Raw genomic sequence first — 23,777 nt, 5'->3', positions numbered from 1 at the left:
TTTTCAGTGAATATTTGAAAATGAAATCAATCCCAAAATAGATAAACCATGAAAAATTTTGGATAGTTTCTTTCCGTTTGATTCATCAAAAGGAGCCCTTTGGTATAGAACATAATTACAAGTTTGAGCCTTTAACTAACCTCGAGTCCAACACCAAATCTGGCGGGAAAAACAAACCGGGCCTAGTCAGCCACTGCCAGGGATAGTTTGTGGCCACGGTGTTTCACAGTAGAAGAAGTCGATTAAAGTTCGCTGATCGTAGTATTGCTGCAGAGCCGGTGTAATTGAAATAATGGCCGCCCTTTCCAGTGTCTCCCTTTCAGATGTATCGAAAGATTTGCTGAGATCTTTAAAAGAGTGTAATGCGCGCGGTCTTATTCACTCGGCAAATTGGTAAGAAAATTCATAATGCTTTAACTGTTTTGGCTGAATGCCCTGAATGGAAGGGTATTGTTCTTTACCTCAGGAAATTAAAGATGCTAGAGATATCTTCTGATGAGTGGAGTTCTCAGAAAATCAAAAATCTGATCTAGTAATGGTTGCAAGCAGGGGCTTTTCAGAAAAGATCGTCGATTGTATGAGAAACTAATGAAGGATTGACTTTGATTTCGTTGATTTCAAGGATAAGCTTTTATAGAATTTATTGTACAGGGAAAAATGTGCATGTCTTAAAATTTAATTGGACATTCCACTTGTCTTTGCTCCATGACCTCATGACATAAAACTATCATTTTCATAAGCAAGGAGTCTCAGCCCATCTTATTTTTTGTTAAACCTGATCTTGAAGTATCAATATTTTCAGCTATTTTATTTTAGGGCAATTGAATTGGCTTCTTCGCTTCCTCCTTTAAAGACCCTACCAACATTTGAAGAAGAAGCAACAGAGGAATTCAAAGATGATTTTTATTCATACAACTTGGCCAAAGGCTATTTTGATTTAAAGGAATTTGAAAGAGCTTCACATGTTTCAAGAAACTGCAGGAGTCACAAAGGATATTTTTTGCACCTGTATTCACTGTATATGGTACTTTAAATCGAGTTCTTGATTTTATAAGCAGATGAATTTCTACAAGAGCCATTTTGTTAGAACACTGGCTTCAAACTTGATCACTAATTGACAAAAAGTTAAGAACAAGCTGAGAATTTGGTACTGTAAATGTGAAAAAATTGTAAAAAATTGTTTTTAAGTATATATCTTTTATAACTTATAAAAAGCTCAAGTTCTTATAAAAAGAGTGTATTTATATCAGCAGTAATTACAGAGAGTTTTGCAGTATCTTCTAAAAATAAATTTTTTAAAACTTAAAAATTTAGTGATAATTTCTTTAAAATTTCTTAATAGAAAACAGCAGCTCACATTGGCCAAGGGCTTTCTAGATGAATTTACAAAAGCAAGTTTTGCTAGATTTCTATATTTTCACAAGTTTTGATGCATCCCTGTAATTAACATCAATCAGAAAATTTGAAGATTTGCAAGATACCAGTATTCTCCTTACTTCCCTAGAGTGGTGAAAAGAAGAAAAGATACCAAATGGTAGATGTTCTTGGTAGGTATAATTGTTCACAGAATAGCTTGCCCATATCAAGATTGGAGGACATTTTGTCACTACAGATTAAACAACTAGCATTGAACTGGCAATTTTTATTTGCATTTATTCACATGATAGAATGAACTTATCCGTTAAAGTTGATGATGATAACCTATTGACCACTGAGTACAGTATATCATTAATCTTCAGCCAACAACACAAAAAATATTTGGTATAAACAGTCCTTTTCGTTTAACGCGTGCGATCGCACCCGCACACGCCTGCACACGCGCAAGTTAAATTGCGCGTGCTTTTGACCACACGCGCAAACAGGTGTTTTTGCAGTTTTCTGTTAAAGGGCTTCTCCAGCCAAATTTTGCACTTGCATTTTATTGGCATTTTTTATAAAGAAGTTGAGCCTGCTGATCACGAATTCGTTATTTGTTTTTCGATATTTTTTTACAGTTTGTGAGATATAAGCTCTTGCATTTCGATAATTTAATTGAATTAACCGACAAAAATTCTTGGTTTTGTGACACTGTGACGCAATTTTGACGTCACAGTGTATTTCGGATAGTCTCGCCTCAAACCGAATCGAACGACGGCGATTCGCAAATTGAACACTGCAAGTGATGGTACTTTCAGTTCTGTTCCGCCAGCTTTTAGTTTGAGGATTTCAGACACCAATTCTGAAGCCTTTAGTTGTTCATCGTTTCTGGAGAACAACTGAAGTGACAATTTCGATTAATTATACGCGAGGGAAGAGCTGGAACAGGAACTGGAACTGGATGCAGTTATCAACGCTTGACCATGAGTCCTTCACGCTTCGGTGGAAGATATACGAAATTCATGGCGAACGAGAGCCGCACATTGTGACGTCAGAATGTCACCAAACTGATTCGGCTTTTGTCGTTTTTTTTCTCGGAAAGGTGCAACTTTAAAGCCTTACAACTTCTGAACTAATTGGAATTTTTCAAAAACAATGACTTTGTCATAATACACGCACCAGATGCTAACTTTTAAGTCATTAAAAAAAACTACTTGATTCGCACTTTTGACCACAATATGATTTTTCCAATTTTCGGAAGTGATGTTTGGCTTTTGACTGAGTGCTCCATTCAACTTAGCGTCTCGTCTTTCAGCTAAGTCGCCATTAGCATGTTAAGTGTAATAACTGATTTCCTGTCAAAACGTAATTAGGCCCTGAAAGCAAGTAGCTGTTGGAAACAATTTTTACTTGCTCTTGTAACTTTGGAGAGTTACGACGACTTTTAAAAGATGGCTGCTAAGGGCAACAAAATCTGTTATGTATTGATTAATTGAGTTTTGCTCTTGCACGTATTCGAGTGGCTTTTTCCTTCTTGCTCCTTTTACCAATTTTATCAGGTTTGTACTTCAAATTTTCTTACAAGTGCGATCGCACGCGCAAATTTGTTTACATGTGCGATTTGCCACACACGCGTAATTTTGCTCACGAAAAGGACTGTATAAAGTTAGTTTCAAGAGACAGATTTCAAAATATGGGAACACCAATACCCAAGCCTTTTGAAAAATTCATATTTTTAATTGATCAAGTTACACCATTGGAATCCTATTTAAAGTATTAAAAACCAAAGTTCTAGCAACCCTCGGACTGGTCATTTATGCCCAACTGTTTTTGGGGTAAAGAACTCTGTCATTCTTGTTGCCTTAGTTTTAAATCTTTTGCTAACGTCTGGTTAATGATGTGTTTTTCAAATACATTTTTAGAACCAAGTAGCACAGCAGTTGAAAATGAAGAGTTGAGAGGACTTAGGGCAGAACTACAGAACAATATTGATAAATTGGATGGATACTGTTTTTATTTGTAAGTTGAAAGATATACACTTACATTGCTATGCATTATATTTTTATTTTGCTGAACAACATTTTTCCTGCCACATCTTATACATAATACAAGGATAACAGGGAATACCTGGTAACTGTGCTCGTAAGATATGCATTGCTGTGCTGACACAGAAACAGTTATATTCATCATCTTTTCCAGCCTTAATTATATGTTTAGTCTCCTATCTCTTTGATCTAAATTGCTTTGTTGTTTTTCAGATATGGTGTTGTGTTAAATGGGTTGAGTCTGTATACTGAAGCAATTGAAATGTTGTTAAAGGCTGTGGAAAAAGAACCTGTTCACTGGGGTGCATGGAAAGAGCTTGCTTCAATTTGCAAAAATAGAGAAACTGTAAGTGGTCCCTCTTGTAGTACCAAATTATTGTTCTGTACAGTTTGGATTTTTGACATCATCTTCCATTAAGCCATTCATTGTGCAAGGTATCATTTTTTATGGTGGTTAAATTTAGAAAACAACTATCTTTGTGTCCCGTGTCTTGCTTGAAAAGCTAGGAATGTACTATTCATTGATAAGGGTAGTCTGTTGTGATTTTGAATTTTAAGAAAATTATTAGGAAAGGACATTTAAAAATTTTTTTTCCACAGATTGAAAGCTATACCTACTTTTTGAAATTATTTATAGAGCAGTGTTCCATTGATCATTTTACTAAAAAAATTAAAGTTCAAACAACCTAAGTTACTGTACAAGAAAGATGATACACTGTATATTTCCTATTGCAAATTGTTATCCAATAAAATAAAAAAATTATACAATTCCTAAACATTCAAAGTACTTACTTTACAATCATATTTTGTTTATTTTCATGAAGCTTCAAAACCTGAAGTTGCCAAATCACTGGATGGCAGAATTCTTTCAAGCTCAAGCAGAACTGGAGGTGCAAATGACAGAAGAGGCCTTAAGAAGATATGAAAATATCTGTTCTGCTGGCTTTGCAAAAAGTACATATGTTAAACAGCAAATGGCATTGGCTTATTATAATCTGAGGGGTAAGTGACATCAAAGCCAAATAATTGTATTCAGATTGCATGTCTTAAACATCAAAGTTGGAAAGCCACAGAAAGAAAATGTTTTGCTTTCAATTAATAACAATATAATTATAAGAATGTCTGGCTTAGAGACCCTGTCCCTCAACTTCTCTACTTTGGCACAGCCACTGAAAATTTGAACATTTCTATCTTTATTCATAGGTTTAGGGGCTGATATGACCATTGAACAAAACATATTGCAGATTAATCATAATATTTGTATGACATTTATTTATTTTTTAGAAAGCAATTGTAGTAGTGGAAAATACAACAATCATAAACTGAATCTTTGTAGACCTGCTGCCAGCCAACAACAAAAGCTCTATATTTACAGGACCTTCCCTTGTTTATCAACATTGTGCTTCCTGCTTTCATAATTCTCTTTGTCAGAAATGAAAGCGTCAATGAGGATTAGCCAATTTTGGGTTGACTGGAGATATGTACTCACTATTGGGAAATGTTTAGAGTCTGCTATTTATCTTAGATTTTGTTCAAGCAACGGAACACTTCAAAGATCTTCAAACCAAGGACCCTTACATGTTAGACCATGTTGACACGTATTCAAATATTCTTTACATCCAGGTAAGTCAGTTGTTTTTTATGTTATGAAAGCAGTGGCAAATGCTACAGGTGCTTCATAAAAGTGACAGAAACATCATGATTTTGTTTCGCACAGCCATAAAGACTGTTTCCTAAACAGTATTGATTCTTTCCAGATTTTCCCAGATACAGATTACTGGAATCTACCAGCCTTACAATCCAAACTAGACAGTAAGCCCTGACATGTGAAAATAGACCATGACCATGTGGTTTATGTCCATGTAGGGGTACCCACTACCTTTCAAATAGGGATCCTGTGCTAGTATAACTTTGGTTACCAATTTATAACTAAGAGTAAAGGTGCAAGGAACTCCATATATTTTGGGGTGAAGATTACTGTAAGGTAGTCTGCTGCAGGCCTCTAGTGTGGAGCAAAAAGCAGGCACTTGACAAATTGAGCACCTTCAGCTTTCTAGGTGCTTGATTGAGTATCATAAAAAATCATCAATATCATAATTTGGTTTTTTGCATTTAGTTTTTAGACAGCATAAACACTGTAGGTGCTCGATCAATCAAGCTCCTAGAACTTTCTAGGCATGTGTGGAGTTGCTTGATAGAGCTTGAGTGCCTCCCCTTACAAGCACGGCTTGATGTCCTGTAAAAAGAGTTGTACATGCTAAGCTAGTTGCCTGGTGATAGGAGTAGCTGTTAAAATTTGAAGTATCCAATAAGAATCATTTGGTCCTACACACTTAAATGATTATAGTAGCGGATTATAGTACTTTCTTCTTACCAGTAGCTAAAATGATGTTTTATCAATCAGTTTAACAAAGTGAAATATGCAGATGTCTCATCTCCCTGCTGGGAAAATTGTATTTGAGCATTTGTTATAACAAAAGGTCTTCAAACAGTATGAAATATTTGATAAAAGATTACATACTTGTTATACCTTTTGAAAACACATTTATGCTTAAAATGCCATAAAACAATATATCAACTTTGCGATTGGAATTCAAGCCCTTTATCGCAATTACAGGACTCAAAAGCTGAACTGAGTTACTTAGCTCACAGAGTTGCTGAAGTGGACAAATACAGATATGAATCTTGTGGAGTTATAGGTAGGTGTAAATTTCCCTAGTAGAAGGCTATAGACAATGGAACATTCAAGGGGTGGGGAAGAGGGCTGTAGGTTTAGATACATTCTTAGGTACATACATACTTGTCACTTGAATATTCAGATTTTCTCTAGTTTTGTATGAACTATGCCATCTGTTTGTCCAGTTATGCATGGAAAATATACCGAAATTATTTTTGCAGAACTAAACTTGATCAGCCATTATAAAGTGGCACATATATATTCAATATAAATAGAAAGAGTTCAGTATTTTTGTTAGTATCTGTCGCAATTTTCCCCCATTTAACTAGAATAAGGCAAGTCTAAAATTCTCTATATGTGTATTATTGACTCACACACTTAGGGTTGTGTATGTTTACATAAATCAGCAGCTAGTAGAGGATCAAAATTGTGCTTCTGGAATCATAAAAATTAGCATCTGATAACCCAGCGTCATTGAAAAGATCGTTGTTTATAATTCTGAAGAGATCTTGAGGCTTAAGTTGGTCAATGGCTTGGCTCTATAGTTTCTGCATAACCCTTTTGCCTGAACTCCCAACACTTGCCCTTCAGCCTTATTAATATTGAAACCTATTGAAGGTTGCAACAGATAAGTCACTGGGTGAAAACGCTTTTCTCTCAAAGGAGTAAAACTGAAGAGTAGCCTCTTAGTAGTCTTTAACAAATCACCTTTTCTATTTGTGGAAAGTCGATAAAAGGCTTAACTTTTTAAGCCTTCGATTCTTTACATGTGCTTTAAATGAAGTTGATGGTAGTAATATATACTCTAGGAAGCAAACTTTTTGAATACATATTATTTTTAGGTTTTAACCAGAGGCCCCCTCCAAAATAGCGTCTACTGTGGGTTACCCCCTTTGAAGTAATAAATGTGTGTATCTTTTTCGTTTAAGGAAATTATTACAGTCTTCGAGGACAACATGAAAAAGCAGTACTGTACTTTCGTCAAGCATTAAAACTGAATCCGCAACACGTGGTCGCGTGGACGCTCCTTGGCCACGAGTACGTAGAATTAAAGAACACATCAGCAGCAATAGAGTCATACAGGAGAGCTACTGGTAAACTCATCATTCTTGCTTGTATTTATGAACCGTTTTAAAACGGAGTTCAGACTGGGGTTTTTAAAATGTGATTTCTAATTTTCATTTTAAAAAACCAACGAAAATAAGAACCCATGTCAGGGTGCTTAAAACTGAAATCCTAAAAAGATCAATAGTTTCGATTCTCAGACCTAAAGACATCGTAAAAACTCAAACATTTTGAAACATACTAAAGCTTTCCGTCTGACACTTTTCACAGTATAAAACGTCAGAACATAGACCGAAAAATCTCCAGGTCATGAAGTGTATCTATGCAGTCATAATATCAACTTGAAGATTCATGACAAAATCATAAAAGACGAGAAATGTTACAGTACTATAAAAATCATCAAAATTGTCATTAGCCTTGACTTATGGAATTCTGGATGACAATCAAGCATGGTTTCGTGTATGCCTATTTGGAGTATTGTTCAGAGAAAACTTCTTTTTGCGCAGTTAAACATCACTCTTTGAACACGGGAAACGTCACTGTTCCGCGAAGAACCCATTCATAGTCACCGACCGTTTCTAGATTTTTCACGAAATAATGTTTTTTATCACTACACGAAATTGCTGCATCGTTGAATAAGATGTATTGTGGCATGAAGCCTAAGCTTTCGTGCACAATCTTTTGGGTATTGGTTCCTGAATATAACGCCAAATGCTTTCTCTTCAACCCTTATATTTTGTTTCAGACCTGTACTCATATTGATGTTGCTAGTAGATAAAGATGCATTTGTAATCAAGATTTGGAGATAAAAGAATTGAAGAAAATGAGATATTTTGTCTTACTTTTTTCTCAGTGCCGCCTTGAATACCTGTTTTTTTAGAGGCAAGTGCAAAGGACTACAGAGCGTGGTATGGACTTGGTCAGACGTATGAAATATTAAAGATGCCCTACTATTCGCTTTATTACTACAACGAAGCATATAAACTAAGGTTCGTTCAAATATTTTCGTTACTTTCTCAGTACTCAGTTTTCTGAATTACAGTTGAATATTCATGTGAAACTGCACTCTTGTAAAAAGGCCATCAAAACTCCTAGGTTAACCAAGGAAATACAAGTGCTATGAAACCACGCACCTTACCAAGCACCCTACCAAAATCCTCACGAGAAAAAAGCTACATAGCATTGCCCATGATCCTGTAGAATGAGTACTTTGCAAAATGCGAAAAAGCACGTCTCAAAATGCTATCACGTACAGCAAACGAATATCAACTCAGGATTGATCAATTAAAGGACAAACGCTCCTCATGAAGTCAACTCTGATTAGATTACATCTAATTTTCTTTAAATCTATTTTCTCTTTTTTCGGTAGACCCCTGGTCAGGATTCGGTGAGTAACACTACAGATGGAACCCAACATTTATTTGAAAATACTCTTTTGCTTTCTAGGCCTTACGATTCGCGGATACTGATAGCTTTGGGTGATACATACCATAGCTTGGACAAAAACGAGGAAGCTAAAAAGGTATTCAAGTTAGCAGAGCATTCCTATACAATAAGTATATAAAGTTTTATGATTTCTATAGTAACAACTCTAAAGTATGACATCGCTGAAGCACATTTAAGAATGTTATATTTTGTACAGAATCAATACCACCCACATGGAAAAATTGATCCGTATCACTGTTTCATAATAGGTGTATTTAGCCTGCGTTACATACCGTAACTGAGGAGGAGTTATGGTCTGTGACGCTGGCTAAGGTGTCTTGAAACTAGAAAAAGTTGCGAGAAATGCAAGAGACAATTAGATTACCAGCTTTTATATTCATCTATTGCAGTGCTATCTGAAGGCTTTTAGAATTGGTGACCCTGAAGGACAAGCTTCAATGAAAGTTGCAAAGTAAGTATGAAGATTGTGTCGTAAATATTTCAGTTGTCATTACACGTGTTCATGTCGATGTTTTCACGTGACCATGAGCTACATTTCCCTTGATTTCCCTAGTCTCCCGAGAAGAGCTGTTTTCTGATACAATGGTTTAATATTGTTTTGGAAGTCACGAAACTTTGAAATGACTCTAAATGAAGATTTGTGGAGTAAAATATGAATAGAAAATATTAGTTAACTGCAATCAGAGATAAGGATGCTGGATCAGAAGAAAAGTGCAGTCGAAAATCGTTAATGCGACAGTAAGTAAATGCATCGATGGTAATTGTAGTAAATACATACCATGATGCTTTTGAAGTCTTAAGGTTTACAGCTTTGTTTATCAGAAACAAGAAAATCGTTAAGTGCATGCTAGAAATCATATCAGCAATGGTTTTAGTCCTCATTCAAATACACGCTATTTTATAAGAACAACCCTTATAAGAAACATCAGGCTGAGATTTGCCCAAAAAATAAGAACAACTAAAGAAACAAGGCAGGCTGAAATTTAACAAAAATCAGCATTAATTACTCTATCAAGCAAATTTTATGTCCGGGCACTACTATGCACAGAAAATTCCACTAAAAGAATAAGAAGCACATTAGGCTGGATTTGTGCGAAAAAATTGGAAACGCCATGCTGAAGCTTGAGCTAAGTGTTGTTTCAAAAAAGTGTGTACCTGTTCGTGTCCAGCCATGTTGAGTTATGTTGAGTGGTGATAAAAGTTGTTTAGCGAAGTTTGATAGACGTGAAAATTGAGCAGTGGCTCGACACTACATTTTGCTGTTGTTCAGCGTTTCTTGAGAGCGTTTTAACAGTCCATGCCACAATGTTAATTCCGTGCAAGGGCACTCGAGTTGTTTTCGGAGGCTAATTCGTGAAGATAGTATTGTGTTGTATTGGTTAGCCAGGTCGTTCAAATGTTGATTACAGTTTTGAAAGCGTTTTATCACCTCCAACTGAACATCACAAAACAGCGCTTTGCAAATGTTGAGCTATATCTAGTCAAATGTTGAGAGCATTAAAACGTGCTCGTTTCTAAATTTCGAGTACTTAGTGTTATGCCTAAAACAAGTCTAAAAAGCAAGAAAATCCCACCCCGGAATACGATCCACGGATCTGTTTGGATTTTGTTCTTCGCAAGAAGCTAAAAGCAACATTATTTATATTCTGCAGTTTAAAATCAGTCAAACACCATCGTTGAAAACATTTTATAGATTTTAACTGATATGTTCAAGTTTCAATGGCTTTGGAAAATGTCATTTTCGACTAGCCACATGTTTCGACTGTTTGAAAAAAGAAAATAGTTGAGAAAGTTAATGTTTGAGAAAGGACATGTTGGAGGAAAGAAAATGAGGTTTAGGCAATCTGAACGATTACAGCACATTTGTCATTGGCAAACAAAAGCTATGTAGCTCAAAGCTATTCATTATCCTCGGATTAATACTTAATGAGAAAAATAGCAGATGAAAGTACTTTATTACGTTGCTGCATATGTTGCTGGTATGACCAAGAATCGATGCTGCGAGACAGAAATGTGGTCCTACTTCATCAGTGTTCTTTGTCTTCAGGGCTACACCACTTTTGTCGAAAGCAAATTCGAAATCGACTTCTCTACGACAGGCAGCTTTTTTCAGCAAATAAAAGTCAATGGCGAAAGCGACCCAAAAAACGAGGAAACAATTATCAAGCAAGAATTTTTTTCTTGCGATCGAGAAGCAAGTTGTCATCATGTTTTGAAAAGCTCGACAAAAGAGAAATATCATCTGAGTAAGGAAGATTTTGTCTCCAAGAAAAATGACAGCTTTACCTCTGTTTTAAAGAGGTTCAAGCCACCTGCAGGTGGGTTCAGAAGTTTGTTCATTAACTTTGTTGGATCGAAGCAAATTATGTTTAAATATAAATCTTCTAGTAATTGCTACTATGAATCGTCAGTAAAGAATAAACCGTTGTAGAACAACCGTTAGTATTAAAATATGATTTTCCTTAAGGGTCAAGTGCACCATGGCAGTCTTTCTCAGTAAGCTTATGACAGCCTAAGCCGTGAGCAGAAATGGAAATATGGAAATACAACGCTTGTTCTGATTAGACTCTGAAATATTTCAGTTGAAGACTTAAATTTTCTTAAAATTACATCAGCAACATCATTTTAGTGACATTTTTGCAAATAATTGGGGCCAGTTGCCCCTTCTTCCTAGATCAATAACAACTTTCCTCTGCTTTCAAATATACACCAAATAAGACAGATCATAGATTTCAAAATTCCCCCGAACTGTTGTTGGATGCGAGCAAAATCATAAGAACCTTATGCATATGGCAAGTATTACTTTCCAATTAATGCTGCTGTTGATTACGAAGATGATTTTTGACGGTTCTTATAGAAAATGCGTTTATGCTGATAGTGTTGCAAATTGTTCAGGTTGCAATGTACCAGTTCATGCGAATACTATTTCATTCTATAGATTGCAAGGATATCTTCGACAGAAGTCTTCAAAGAAGAAGTGGAATCTATTACATCACAATGCCAAACAAGAAGATCTTAAAGGTTTACTGCGATATGGAAACAGACGGTGGAGGCTGGACTGTCATACAGCGGCGTGTTGATGCCACAACCGAATTCAACCGTCTTTGGTTTGACTACAAGCATGGTTTTGGAGACCTTGAGAAGAATATGTGGATTGGGTTAGAGAATATGCACTCCCTTGCAAAACCGAATGCCAGCACAACCATTCGTATAGAGATGAAACATTATGACAAGGGAGACAAACTACTGCTTGCAAAATATGACAGCTTTGAAATAGAAAACGAAACAGATGGGTATCGTATACGCGTGTTGGGGTACTCAGGAACTGCAGGCGATGCCTTTAACTACCCTTATGGTTATAAGAATGACTTAATGAAATTCACAACAACAGATCGTGACAATGACAACTCTATCAACAACTGTGCGCTTTATCACAATGGGGGCTGGTGGCATAATAGATGCTTTAATTGCAATCTCAATGGGCGGTTCCCTAGTATACCAAACGCAAACGCAGATTATATGTCCTGGAGGAGCGTTACTGGAGGTTTTGGCAATATCTACTTCTCTGAAATGAAGATCAGACGTAACTGAGCCACGAAAGAAAACAGAATGCCTTAAGGTCGATTTTCATAAAAGGGAATTTCAGAATTGTCAAAACTCGAACGTGGTTTTTGCTCAACAGCGGGCGATATTCCCCTGAAAATGTATCAGATTTTAAATAAGTAAGAATACACTGAGAATTTGTCAGGCTCAATACGAATATTTCTTAAGAATATCGAGGGTGGACAAAATTTATCGTATTTTATTTAACAAAAAAGTGTACTTTTGGGGTCTGGTCGATTTGCTGAGCTCTGCTATTTAAAAATATTGAGCTGGTGTAAGCTGCATGAAATTGTTGCAAATCCAGACAAGTTTCTTTGAGCCCAAAGAATATCGCAAGTTAGCATTGTTTTCACTGTCGCATCATCACCATCGTTTATATTTAACGATATGCACTTTATATTTTATTGATAAACTACAAGCATTGTAAATTGGATAGACTTGGCCTAACTCTTTTTCTGGCCAAGTTTTAAAAGATTGTAGTCTTACGTTTCCTCATTATCATTATTAGTATTATAAACTTTGAGTATTTGCCGTTCCTGTGTGTTTGACGGCATATATATATATATGAATTTAGAATTTTCGAAATTGGACCATAGAATCTGACAAACTACCATGATAAATAACTTATATTACAAGAGCATAGCGGTCAAATTTTTGCTTGGCTAAGAGCTCTGCTCGCTCCTATTTTCTCCGTTGGGAGAAAATACTAGTGATCAGAGCTCTCAGCCAATCGATGATTTGAGCGCTATGCTTGTTACAAGCCAATTGGCTGAAATGGTTTCTGTTGTTTTGACTTTGGAATCAATAGATTTTAGAATCAAGATCAAATTACATAATCTATTCTGTAGTGGTTGTGTGGCTATATTTCAATTACTTTTTGGCAGATTCGATTGTTTTTTGCATGAAAGATTCTTTCTTTTCTTTATGATTATTTAGAGGAAAATTAAAAAAAAGTTCTAAAAATATATTTTCATCACCTTATCAATTTACCATTCTTTTCTGACCAAGAACAGCTCGATTAACTCATCCAACCGATATCATGTGATCGGTTGCATTATTCCTGCAAGGATTTTGATACACATATTTGACATATTAGTTATAGTTGCATTATTGTGAACGAAAATATTCAATAATTCACTACTCCTGAAATATTTTCCAGAAGATCTGAAACTAAGAGACAAAACATCACTATTTAACAAAAAAAAAGAAGCTACCAGAGAGCAGAACTATTGAGCTGTCACAGCTTTGTCCAATTCATCAAAATGTCTTTGACGATTTCTATACGCCCAGATTGTCGAACCTGCGGGTACCTTTTTAGTTGCCTACTCGTGCTGTTTTCGGCATGCGAACGTGTTTGGACATACAGCATGCGAACGTGTTTGGACATACAGCATGCGAACGTGTTATAGATATTTACTTGAAAATACTTGAGATAAAAAAGGAGTGGCTGGTGCTTTATTAATCGATCTCTCAAAAGCGTTTGATTGCATAAACCACAAACTGTAAATGTGAAGTGTGGTTTCTGTAAGAATGCTCTTGTGATGATTCATAATGGTCTCTATGATTAAAAACAAAGGGTCAGAGTTAGACCCCGTTTACACTAGCACTGTGGAACCGTGACGATTTTGCTCTGCTATCCGGAACAGTTTTGACCCTGCTTTGAAAGCGAACGAATTTTGTACCGTCACAGTTCCGTTTTTGAACGGGACAGTGTAAACACCTATCCGAGTCGATTTTGTCACAGATTCACAAAGAGGTCTTTTGCAGAGGCGGATCCAGAGTGAGTTCCTTGGTGCACAGAACTCAGTCAGTTTTCCAACATACAGCTAAAAATAGTGTTGCCTGGATTTAAATTAAATTAAATTGTATGAATAATATTTAAATTAAAAATTGAAACCTAAAAATTCTAAGTTTTATCACAGTCTCTTCAAAATCTTAAAATTGCCAGTTTCTTCTCTGTCGTGATTTGGAAACGATTTTCCAGACGCTGTGGAGGACAACAGCAGTCTAGAACTCGGAAATAAACGTTTTGTGCCTCGGAAGTGAATGAATTGAAACAATGAAATTTTTGTTTGGAACACAGATGGAACTCAGTCAAAACAGCATCTGGAAAATAATGTTAATATTAATAATATTATTATGTACATATTATTGTACATATTATTATATTATTATTATGTACAATGGCCCGTAGTTGATTGACTACCTATAGTTTCTGTTCTATTGTGGCACTGCAAAACATTGAATTCGAAATGGCCACTGCAGATGGCTTATACTCACGACCATCGCAACATTCTAGCAGATTATTAAGCGTTTGAGATAAAACCAGGATACATCGTTAATTTTCCAGGAGTGTTAACTACCTTTGCTTTAAATTGCAGTCTTTGATGGCACGGAAAACCAATGCTCAGACGGAACACCATACTTAATAGGCTGGTGTCTACTGAGGCAAAACAACAAATTGCGAGCAAAAAAAAGGGAAAAACTTTGCTATGGCATCCAAAACAAGCAAAAGGTATTGAGAAAGGGAGAGGGTTGAACATTATTCTCACAGAGGCACTGTTTTTTGTCGGAAAGAAATCTAGAATCTATATTTAGTGATTAGATAGTCCCTACCCTACCGACCCCCCCCCCCCCCTCAATTGTACCAAAATGCATAAATATGAATAATAATGTTGTCTTATGCACAATGATCAATGCATTATCTGAAAGACCCTAGCCTTGGCCTGGAACTCAGTCAGGTTTTTTGCTGGACCCGCCCCTGTTTTGTATGGCTGTTTCAGGTAATCGAGGCTTTGATTGTGGCGTAACTAAGTTGTCAAATTCTGAAGAAAAGGAAATTTTGAAGAAAAGACGACCACAGAAAAGGCTTGTATTGTTCCCCAGTCCAAGCCTTGATTGGACTTTGCAGTTTTGTAATCTAAAATAACACTGAAAATCAAAGCCACCTTGTCGTTCGTCCAAGTAAATTACCATTCAATCAAGGTCGTACCGGTACAGTGTGAACGGAACGGCTAAACGGAACAATTTGGAACCGCGACAGTGTAAACACTTGCGAACCGTAACGGTACCAAATTGTCCTGGGACAGTGTAAACGGGGTCTTAATGGTTTATTCAGTATTTGGCGTGAAGTCAGTTCTTGGATCTCTCCTATTTAATACTATATTTTTAATAGTAACAGGTACTGCAGCGTGTAAATTTGCATGTGATACAACTATCTTTGCAACTGACTGTGGTTTAGAGAGTTTTGGAATGGCTGGAAGTTGATGCTCTTATACTATTAAAATGGTTTTCGGAAAACGTTGTGAAATTGAATGAAGAATGGTGCCATATTATTATTTTTGGGCAAATCCAAGACTATATTAAAATCTCACTTCGAGAGTTTATTGTTGGAAAACGCCTTGAAGATAAATTACTGGTGATGATAATTGATAAAAATCCTAACTGCAAAAGTCACGTATCAACTTTATGCACGAAGGCCAGCCAAAAAACTACATTTACTTGCTAGGGTATCCCTGTTCATAAATTTTGATACAATGCGCCTCCTAATAAAACAGCTCTTTAGAGTCACAGTTTAGCTACTGCCCTTAATTTGGATGTTCCATGAAAGAAATCTCGATACGAAATTGAATAAAGTTCTACCTTACTGACGTTAGATTATGCAGTATCCGGTCACCATTGCAGTCTACAGTACTTGCTGATAAAGATACACATTGCCAAATATAACCTGAGTCCCAGTTTCAAGTGTGAGATTTTTCAAAGAAGAGGTGTACAATATAACTTGCACAACAGAATACCCTTGGCGTTCCTTATGCGTGGACAACTTCTGATGGTTTAGTAATTGTGAAGTGCTTGGGTCGTGGCAGACATTACCACACAATATTATAGAATCCCAATCATTGCAAGCTTTTAAAATAGAATCAGAAACCCACAAACTTGAATGTGACTGAGATTGCGAGTGGCATATCACTCCAAAAAATTTCGCATGCCTTCGGCAAAAATCCTTTTGTTTTCCAAAAATTTCCCCAAAAATACTTAAAAATCCTATTGTTTATAAAAATCTCGTATACTGTTTTCAAAGAATGATGCACACCCCCCCCCCCCCCCCCTCGGTAGATTGTGTAAAACATTTGATTATTGATATTGTGAATATAATATTATAGCCTTGAATGTAATGACTTGTATGACACTCTGCTTTGAGTATCATGAACGCAAGTGGCATTCTTTACTCATTCTCTCTAGTGATGCTATAAAAATCCATTATGGTCATTATGGTCACACAGATTATGGTCAAGTTCTTATCTTTTACCCCATTTAAGGGTGCTGCGCCCTTATAGGGAGTATTAAACTTTTAGAATGAGAGACTGGATAAATTTGTGACGAGAGATAAGATTGACTCTTTCTATCATACATGAAAAATTATAAAAAAGCGGGAAAATGATAAAATTCAGTGAATATTCTCCGAGATTCTCAGAAACTTACAAATGCTTTAGTGATAATTATTAATGGCTACTTCTTTGCATTTCAATATACTTGCTTGGTACAAACTCAAAATATCACCAAATACATGAAAATTTAGACATCAATGATGTGAATGGTATGGCAGCTGGGGAATTTGTGACGCATATGTCGAAGATCAAACTACTTCATGTTTAATTGAGATCAGTCACGAATACGCGGTGAATACCCCAGCCGGTACTTCCACAAATCAAAATGCTCCTTTCAAAAATAATTTTCCCTGTTAATCTGCTAAAACAATTGCCAAGAGAAATATTGAGAAATATGCAGCGTCCAAGGTTCGCCAACAGCAAACAAAATCAACAAGGACATCCGCGAAAGTTTGCATTTTTCGTAGTTCATTTCAGTTCAGACACTGTGTACCTTGACCTTTGTGATCAATACATGGAGCCTTGTAACAGTAAGTGAAGACGGGCGCAAATTACGGGTTTGGGTTGAATTGAAGGAGTCTTGTGTTGGTCACGTTCATAAAGAATTTTCGAAATTCGAAATATAAATGGAATACAGTATGACAAAAACAAAATGAAGTAGAGAAGTTTCAGAATAATAGGCCCGTCTCATCAGACCTTTTGATGTAAAACTTTTAATCAACAATAAGACAACAAAATGGACGACTTGAATCGCATGTGATTTCTTCGTGCTTCGTTTCCCCTTTGGATTTGAGTTAAAGGAAATTTCATTAGAAATGTAGACGCAACTAGCCTTAAACGATCAAAGGGTCAAGCGTTTTTTCCACATTATTCCAGCACACGAACACCTCTTTTACTTTTTCAACTACTCATATGGGCCTCCATATGGCCCCATCGTTGGTTAAAGATCCTTACAGGGTTTCTTTTCTGTTTTCTAGGCTCTATTTACAATCAGGTGAAGAAGACAATGCATTTAGACTGTATTCGATCGTGCTTGACGATACGGATCAATCAGCCGTAGGTTTATCTTGGAAATCTGGTTTATTTCATGGCTTACGTCTGCATCTACAGCTCCCAGTTTACATTACTGATGCTTAAGGCCTTAATCTATTTGACTAGACAAAAGATAAGAACAACAAACTGGACATTCCAGATCCAGAAAGCCCCTTATAGTAATGCAACATTTGTTGAGCAAGATCATGAAAAATGATCATTATGTAATCTTGATGCCTTTTTGGCATATTTTTCTTGACAATATAACAATCTGATGTTCAGTTATTGCACATACACAAATATTTAAGACTGCACACAATTTAGTGACGTTTACGATTTACAGTCCACGTACCCGTTGAAGAGCATTAACTTCCAATTTGTGTTTATCAGCTAAACATACCACAGTTTAGATTGAGCTTAGGTTTACTTCAATGGACAAGATCTAGGAAGGTATAGCTTGAAAGGCTCAAAATGTCTGTGAAAAGGGGAAACCTTTTGTACTCCAGGTAAAGAGGCCTAGCATATATTGGGCTCTTGGTTGCCAATAGTCATCACCACTGACCAACGCTTGCAGCATCTTGTACATTGTACAAGAACCAACAAAACAACACGACTTTTTATACTTAAAATTGAAATAATTTCTTTATTGTGTGTTCTTCCATATAAAAACCGATACAACGTTGATTTCAAAATTGCCAAAAGGCACTTTTAATGGCTCTCTCTTTATCGTGGGTCTTGCTAAACGTATGTGAAATTGCATTTATCATTTTCTTGCATTTTTTCTGGTTTGCGTCTATCAAATGACCTTCTCCCAACGTTCGTCTCTTTCTAGTTTCATACCAGTGAAGACGTTGCTAAGGGACTTGTGTTTGCTGCCAGGTATTGCTTGAAAACGGGAAAATATAGCGAGGCCGAGGCTTATGGACGAAGGGCGACTGAGCATATTGAGGTAAAGTTTCATGCAATTGTTGATTTATTACCTATACACAGCTGAGAGATGATTTAGAAAGTGATGGCAGAACCAGGGCCGCCGCTAGGCGGGACGGGCGGCGGGGCAGAAGCTTTGACGGGTCCCCAATTTGCGCCGAAGACGCAAAAAAATTTGGAAACGCCCTGTTTTCGTTCCTGGAAACGCCCTTGTTCTGAAGTTGAAGGCTGCAATGGGCTTCATACCTTGCATTGTAGCGTGGTTAAAATGTTCATCTTTTACATCTTTTCGAAATCTTTCTCATGAACCTTTGGACTGGGGCTCTATTTATACAAAAAAGGTATGAGTGCGGTGTTTCAAATTAACTCAGATCAATTAGCTACTTGGCAATGGCCCCGGCTAAACCCCCCTTTCGGCGCTTCTGGGCAGAACTGCATTAAAAAGAATGCGCTTTTGAAGTCAAAAATGATAACGTGAAAATGGGAAGCCGTAATGTTGTTTGGTAATTTGCCTTTCTGCTTAAGAATCAAACATATATCAATTATTTGGTGTGTGCCAGTCTTGTAGCAAGGCCACTTAAAATGTCACTAGGATGAATGCAGAGGCTCCGACACAAGTTGGAAAGTGGAAGCCAAGGACAAATTAAGGACCCATAAAAAAAGATTTTGCAAAAAGTTCTTCTTTTACAAAAAATGGCTGGCCATGGCAGAAAACTACTCGTTTTTTCAAGGGATTTTTTTCAAAGGGGGTGTCACAACCCTTACACTCCCCACAGCGATAACCCTGGTATAAATATGGGTTAGAGCATCTGCAGAAACCACAAATTGCTGAGCTTGTTACAATGGTTGGGATATAGGCCATACACCAATTGGACTTACGGCCCCATTTTGAAAATTCTTCAAATTCTTTTGTACAAAATTTTTGATCTCAGATTCGGATTGAGAGCAATGATTTTAGTCTACTTGGAAGTTTTGGTGATGGTATTGCTCCTGATATTGATTTTATGACGACATAAAGATAAACATTTTATAAGGGATTTGACCGTGATTGGCGACTAGGGGGGTAAAGTTTCACCCAGAATGATTTTGGCGGTCAAATCCCTTACAAGTTTTCTAACTTAATTTCTCTGTAAAATCTAAAATAAAATCATTATCTGGCCTTAATTTATGGCGATAAAACCAAGATGAGCTTAAAAAAGTCGTACAATTAAGTTTGGAGGAAATTTCCAAAACGAGGCCGTAAGTTGAATTTATGTATTGACATGTAAGTAAACTTTTAAAGCCGGAACTTCTGAAACCTCTGGAACTGTTTGCAAGCAAGCTAACCGCAAATTGTTTACGGTTAAAGTTGTCTTGCTATCATTTTCCTATTTCTGGAACAACATAATGCAGTGCAAAAACCACAAACAAGGCTATTCTTCCTTAGATTTATGATTCTACTTCCGGGTCTCAATAGGTTCTTTGTTTAAATTGATTCTTTTCCTAGTTTTACTTTGTAGGTTTTCTTCTGTTTTTCCTTTTCCTTGGATTCATTTCTCAAAGGATCATGAAACAGAACCTCGATTCATAGTGCTATACTAATGGTTTTTCAATGTATATCATATATAAAAGATTCAATCAAAGTTTTACAGCTACTTATTTCCAGTATGCAAACCTAATAAAATAGACACAGGGCTAAGAAAGCAGTACTGATATTAAGATAAAACGTGCAAAAGGAAAATACAGGGTTGTCGGTGATATTGCCGTATATTTATCGTGAAAGGCCATAACATTGGGTTTTCCAGCCTCGATATCGTGAAATTTTCCAGCCTCGATATTCATAAGAAATTTTCGTTTTCACCTTGATTTTATTGTTATGAAAGTATTCTAATTTTCTTCAAATCCAGTATGATTTTAAGGGAAGGTCGCCCACTCTTTTGAAGCTCTAATATGCGAGCTGGGGCTGCTGAACAATACTCAATATGATGTTCTTAACAATTGGATTATTCTGAGCCTGATTATTCTTATAAACAATATTCTTATAAAAGAAAAAGAGTCTATATAAACATAGCCCGATTCACACTTTCATCAGCACATACGATCGTATTCCCTATAGAATGTGACTCTATATAAAACTTTGGTTATAGGACAACAAGGGCTCACTCCGAGGTATTCCCTTACCTCTTATCTGATATCTTCTTTAAAGAAATATGTTTTTAAGGCTTTTGCGTATAAATGAACAGTATACAAAATGTAGCTTTAAAATTCTGATGTTTCTTTTGTCAATTTGTGTTGTAGACTAGAGAAGAGGCAAGAAGTCTTCTTTACGAGATCAGACAAGCTCGGCTTGGCAACGAGGCCTCAGACGTTGCAGCATATCCTTTCACTACGCCTTCTTAGCCAAAACAGACTTGATGTTGATCTTCCAAGGAATCCAATCAAAAGGAAACGATTCCAAGAATTCAGAAAGTTGACGAATCCTCGAGAAAGCAGGATCGCAAATTCATAATAGGAAGTCTACCTTTGAAGTCATATTTTATCATCAAGACACTTCTTAGGTGTTTTGCAGATTTTCTAAAATTCTCTTATGTACAAAACGTGAGCTTTATTGCAGAGGTATAATAAGAAAGGGGAGCTTATAACTTGATATTTCGGATTATTCAAACAGGAAAAAATCGTTATTATAAAGGTGTATTATCAATAAGAGGGCATCTAGACTTATTTTGATTTATATTCGCATCATGGCCCCTTTGAAAAACATTACTTTTTGGTTGCCAGTGCCATACGAATTATCAATTTTCTCAAGAAAGATCTGCAGTATTGTAAATTAGAAGTATCTTACTCAGCGATGACTTTATGTTGAAAATTTGCTGCTAGAACTTTACTGTAGTATGGATTCTTTTATTTTGTAGATCCCAAACAGCATTGCCATGCAAATAGCGATCATTCTTCGTGTAGCCTCGTTTTAATCTAGCGCATATATGACGTAAATTCTTTTAATGTCTCGCAAAGCAGCCCAATGTAGTCAATGCAATTCATGCCTCTGCTCTAATAAAGGCGACGCTCTTTCATTGATAAATTTGTTTGCAATTATTTCATACATGTGCCTTCTATACATTTTATTTGTCGAGGAAACATATTAAGATATAGCTGCATACGGGCCCTCCTAAAAGTAACTCTGCAGGCTCCTGCCAAAGTAACTCGGCACAATGTTTTCTCTATCCTTCTGTTTGTGATTTAAAGCTGTGCTCCTTTCCTATGTTGTTGATTCATGAAAAAGGAGGAATCGTGAACCAAATCGACACCATCGTAATGCTATTATAGTGCGAATGCATGATTTGAGGTTTCCTATCAATATTTTTTGGGCCTGTAACTATTTAGGCACCAGGAATTAAAATAAAATAAACATTTTACTGTAGTCAAAATAACTCTACCCCTTTTGGATATAAGTACGCATGGGAAATTAAGCAGAAGATCTTTTATCCTGACCTTGGTGAACAATGGATAGCTTGCTCTTAGCCAATCCCCTCTCTTTTCCAGCTATGTAACTACTACACTCTTTTTTTTATAAGAACCAGTAAATTTAAGTTCAGGCTGACTGTTCTTAATTTTTTCGAAAATCTGAGACTGGATTGTTCTTAATTTGTTCTTAATCTAATAGAGTGTAAGCAGTGCGAGTGCTAGCTTTTTCGCTCTAGGGAGGTGTTCAGGCCTCATTTGCCAACAAAGTGAGTGAGACAACCTTCATTTGCCGAAAAGTTTGAATATTCGATGAAAAAGCACCCACACATCGCTAAAAATCCTCGATTTTGAGGGAAAACGTTGTTCAAAATTGCATTTTGCTGAGCTCAGCCTCAGCTTGTTCTTAATTTGTTCTTAACTATTGACCAATTTTGAGGCTCGTGTTCCTATAACCCAAAGTTGCGCATACCATATCGCGCTATTAACAGTCAATATAACAGTCAATAAGAATTTCTCCAGCTTTTGAGACAAAACACTGGCATATTTATTACAAAGAAAGAACCTCCTACTTTCCAAATTGCAACAAAGACATAAGGCGTGAATTCCCGTATTTTTATAATTTTTTACCTTTCAGAATTCAAGAAGCTTATAAAGAAATTTGAGTATACAGTTCTCATGAAAATTAAGACAATGTCAATACTGAAAATCTTGCACTTTGTTGACCATTATGCACCCTTTTTCAATATTATAAGTTTAATAAAGAAGTGCTATGAATACAGCAGGGGTAAAGAGCTATGAATAAACAAGGAACCCCTTGCAAAAAAGTTTTCAAAAAACAATAGCAACATGTAGTGAAGGGCTATTTTGGCATCAACAAGGAGGCTCAAACTCCTGAACCCCTTCCCCAGCTCTAAATCAATTTCTTACAGCTCAGTAGCAATGTAAACCACGAATTCGCCCAGGGCAATACGATGCTTAAAATTCTTTGCTGTCAGCAATGTTTATGCCGTGTTTCAGCTCAGCCTACACAAGTCGCACCGTTCCTTCACAATCATTGCAACACTCTATGCGTCAATATACGCTACTGACCAGGGGGCAGCTTGTTGTAAATACCACTGAACAAATACTTTTGCCAATGCGGTGTTTTTATTATGGTAAATATGACCTCAATGGGCGATGCATTGCATAATGATGCTTGCAGACAACAGCAATTCATAATTACAATGCTAAATTGCAATATTGTAATGTCATTTGCTGGGGTTAAATAAGAGTTAGTGGATAAAATGGAATTTTTAATGATTTTTGCAGCTTAAATTTTTTAAAATAAAAACATTTTCTCAATCATGATGGTATTTGTAAAGAAAAAAGACTGAAAACTACCTATCGTTAAGTGCCTTGGTAGGAATCCTCTTGGCAAAAGAAAAATCAAATTATCGTAACATGATCAGGCTGTTTTTAGGAATTCAAATTACCGTATACCGTAAATCCTCGAACTAGCCCCCTGGGGGCTTATTTATTTTTGATATTTTTGGACAGGGGCTTATTCGAGAGGGGGGCTTATACGAGGGAGAGGGCTTATAAAATTATTGTAGACAATAAGAAGAAATTATTAAAAGATCTTGTTTATTTTAGTAGAAATTTCTTTATGAGCATTTAATTAATTACTACCAAAAGTACGAATTTGTCGTGGTAATTCAATAAAACGCTATAGCCAGATGGCAAAAACCATCAAATTGACAGTTTGTAGTTTTAGAGTGGGGGCTTATTCGAGGGGAGGACTTTTTCGAGGGGGGGGGG

General features: G+C 36.4%; 2 protein-coding genes across 2 annotated transcripts; both read left to right on the top strand.

The window, feature by feature from the left end:
• The first annotated feature begins 1 nt into the window (after position 1).
• On the top strand, positions 2-21,653 carry LOC135696427 (uncharacterized). Its single transcript, XM_065215816.2, has 15 exons — positions 2-393; positions 817-1,024; positions 1,505-1,547; positions 3,279-3,375; positions 3,615-3,747; positions 4,226-4,403; positions 4,927-5,024; positions 6,019-6,100; positions 7,008-7,172; positions 8,024-8,132; positions 8,590-8,665; positions 8,979-9,040; positions 17,558-17,636; positions 18,445-18,561; positions 20,817-21,653. Exons 1-15 carry the CDS (start codon positions 293-295, stop codon positions 20,916-20,918), a joined length of 1,650 nt encoding a protein of 549 aa, XP_065071888.2. The 5' UTR covers positions 2-292; the 3' UTR covers positions 20,919-21,653.
• LOC135696158 (fibrinogen-like protein A) lies at positions 9,047-13,159 on the top strand. Its single transcript, XM_065215442.2, has 2 exons — positions 9,047-10,907; positions 11,528-13,159. The coding sequence occupies exons 1-2, from the start codon at positions 10,532-10,534 to the stop codon at positions 12,178-12,180; spliced, it is 1,029 nt and encodes a 342-aa protein (XP_065071514.2). The 5' UTR covers positions 9,047-10,531; the 3' UTR covers positions 12,181-13,159.
• Positions 21,654-23,777: the final 2,124 nt, after the last annotated feature.

This window comes from Rhopilema esculentum, chromosome 14, assembly GCF_057945365.1.
Source record: "Rhopilema esculentum isolate cy_ngs chromosome 14, ASM5794536v1, whole genome shotgun sequence".
Classification (NCBI taxonomy): Eukaryota; Metazoa; Cnidaria; class Scyphozoa; order Rhizostomeae; family Rhizostomatidae; genus Rhopilema; species Rhopilema esculentum.
Note: the sequence above shows the minus strand (reverse complement) of the source record. Positions and strands in the feature narration are given on the sequence as shown.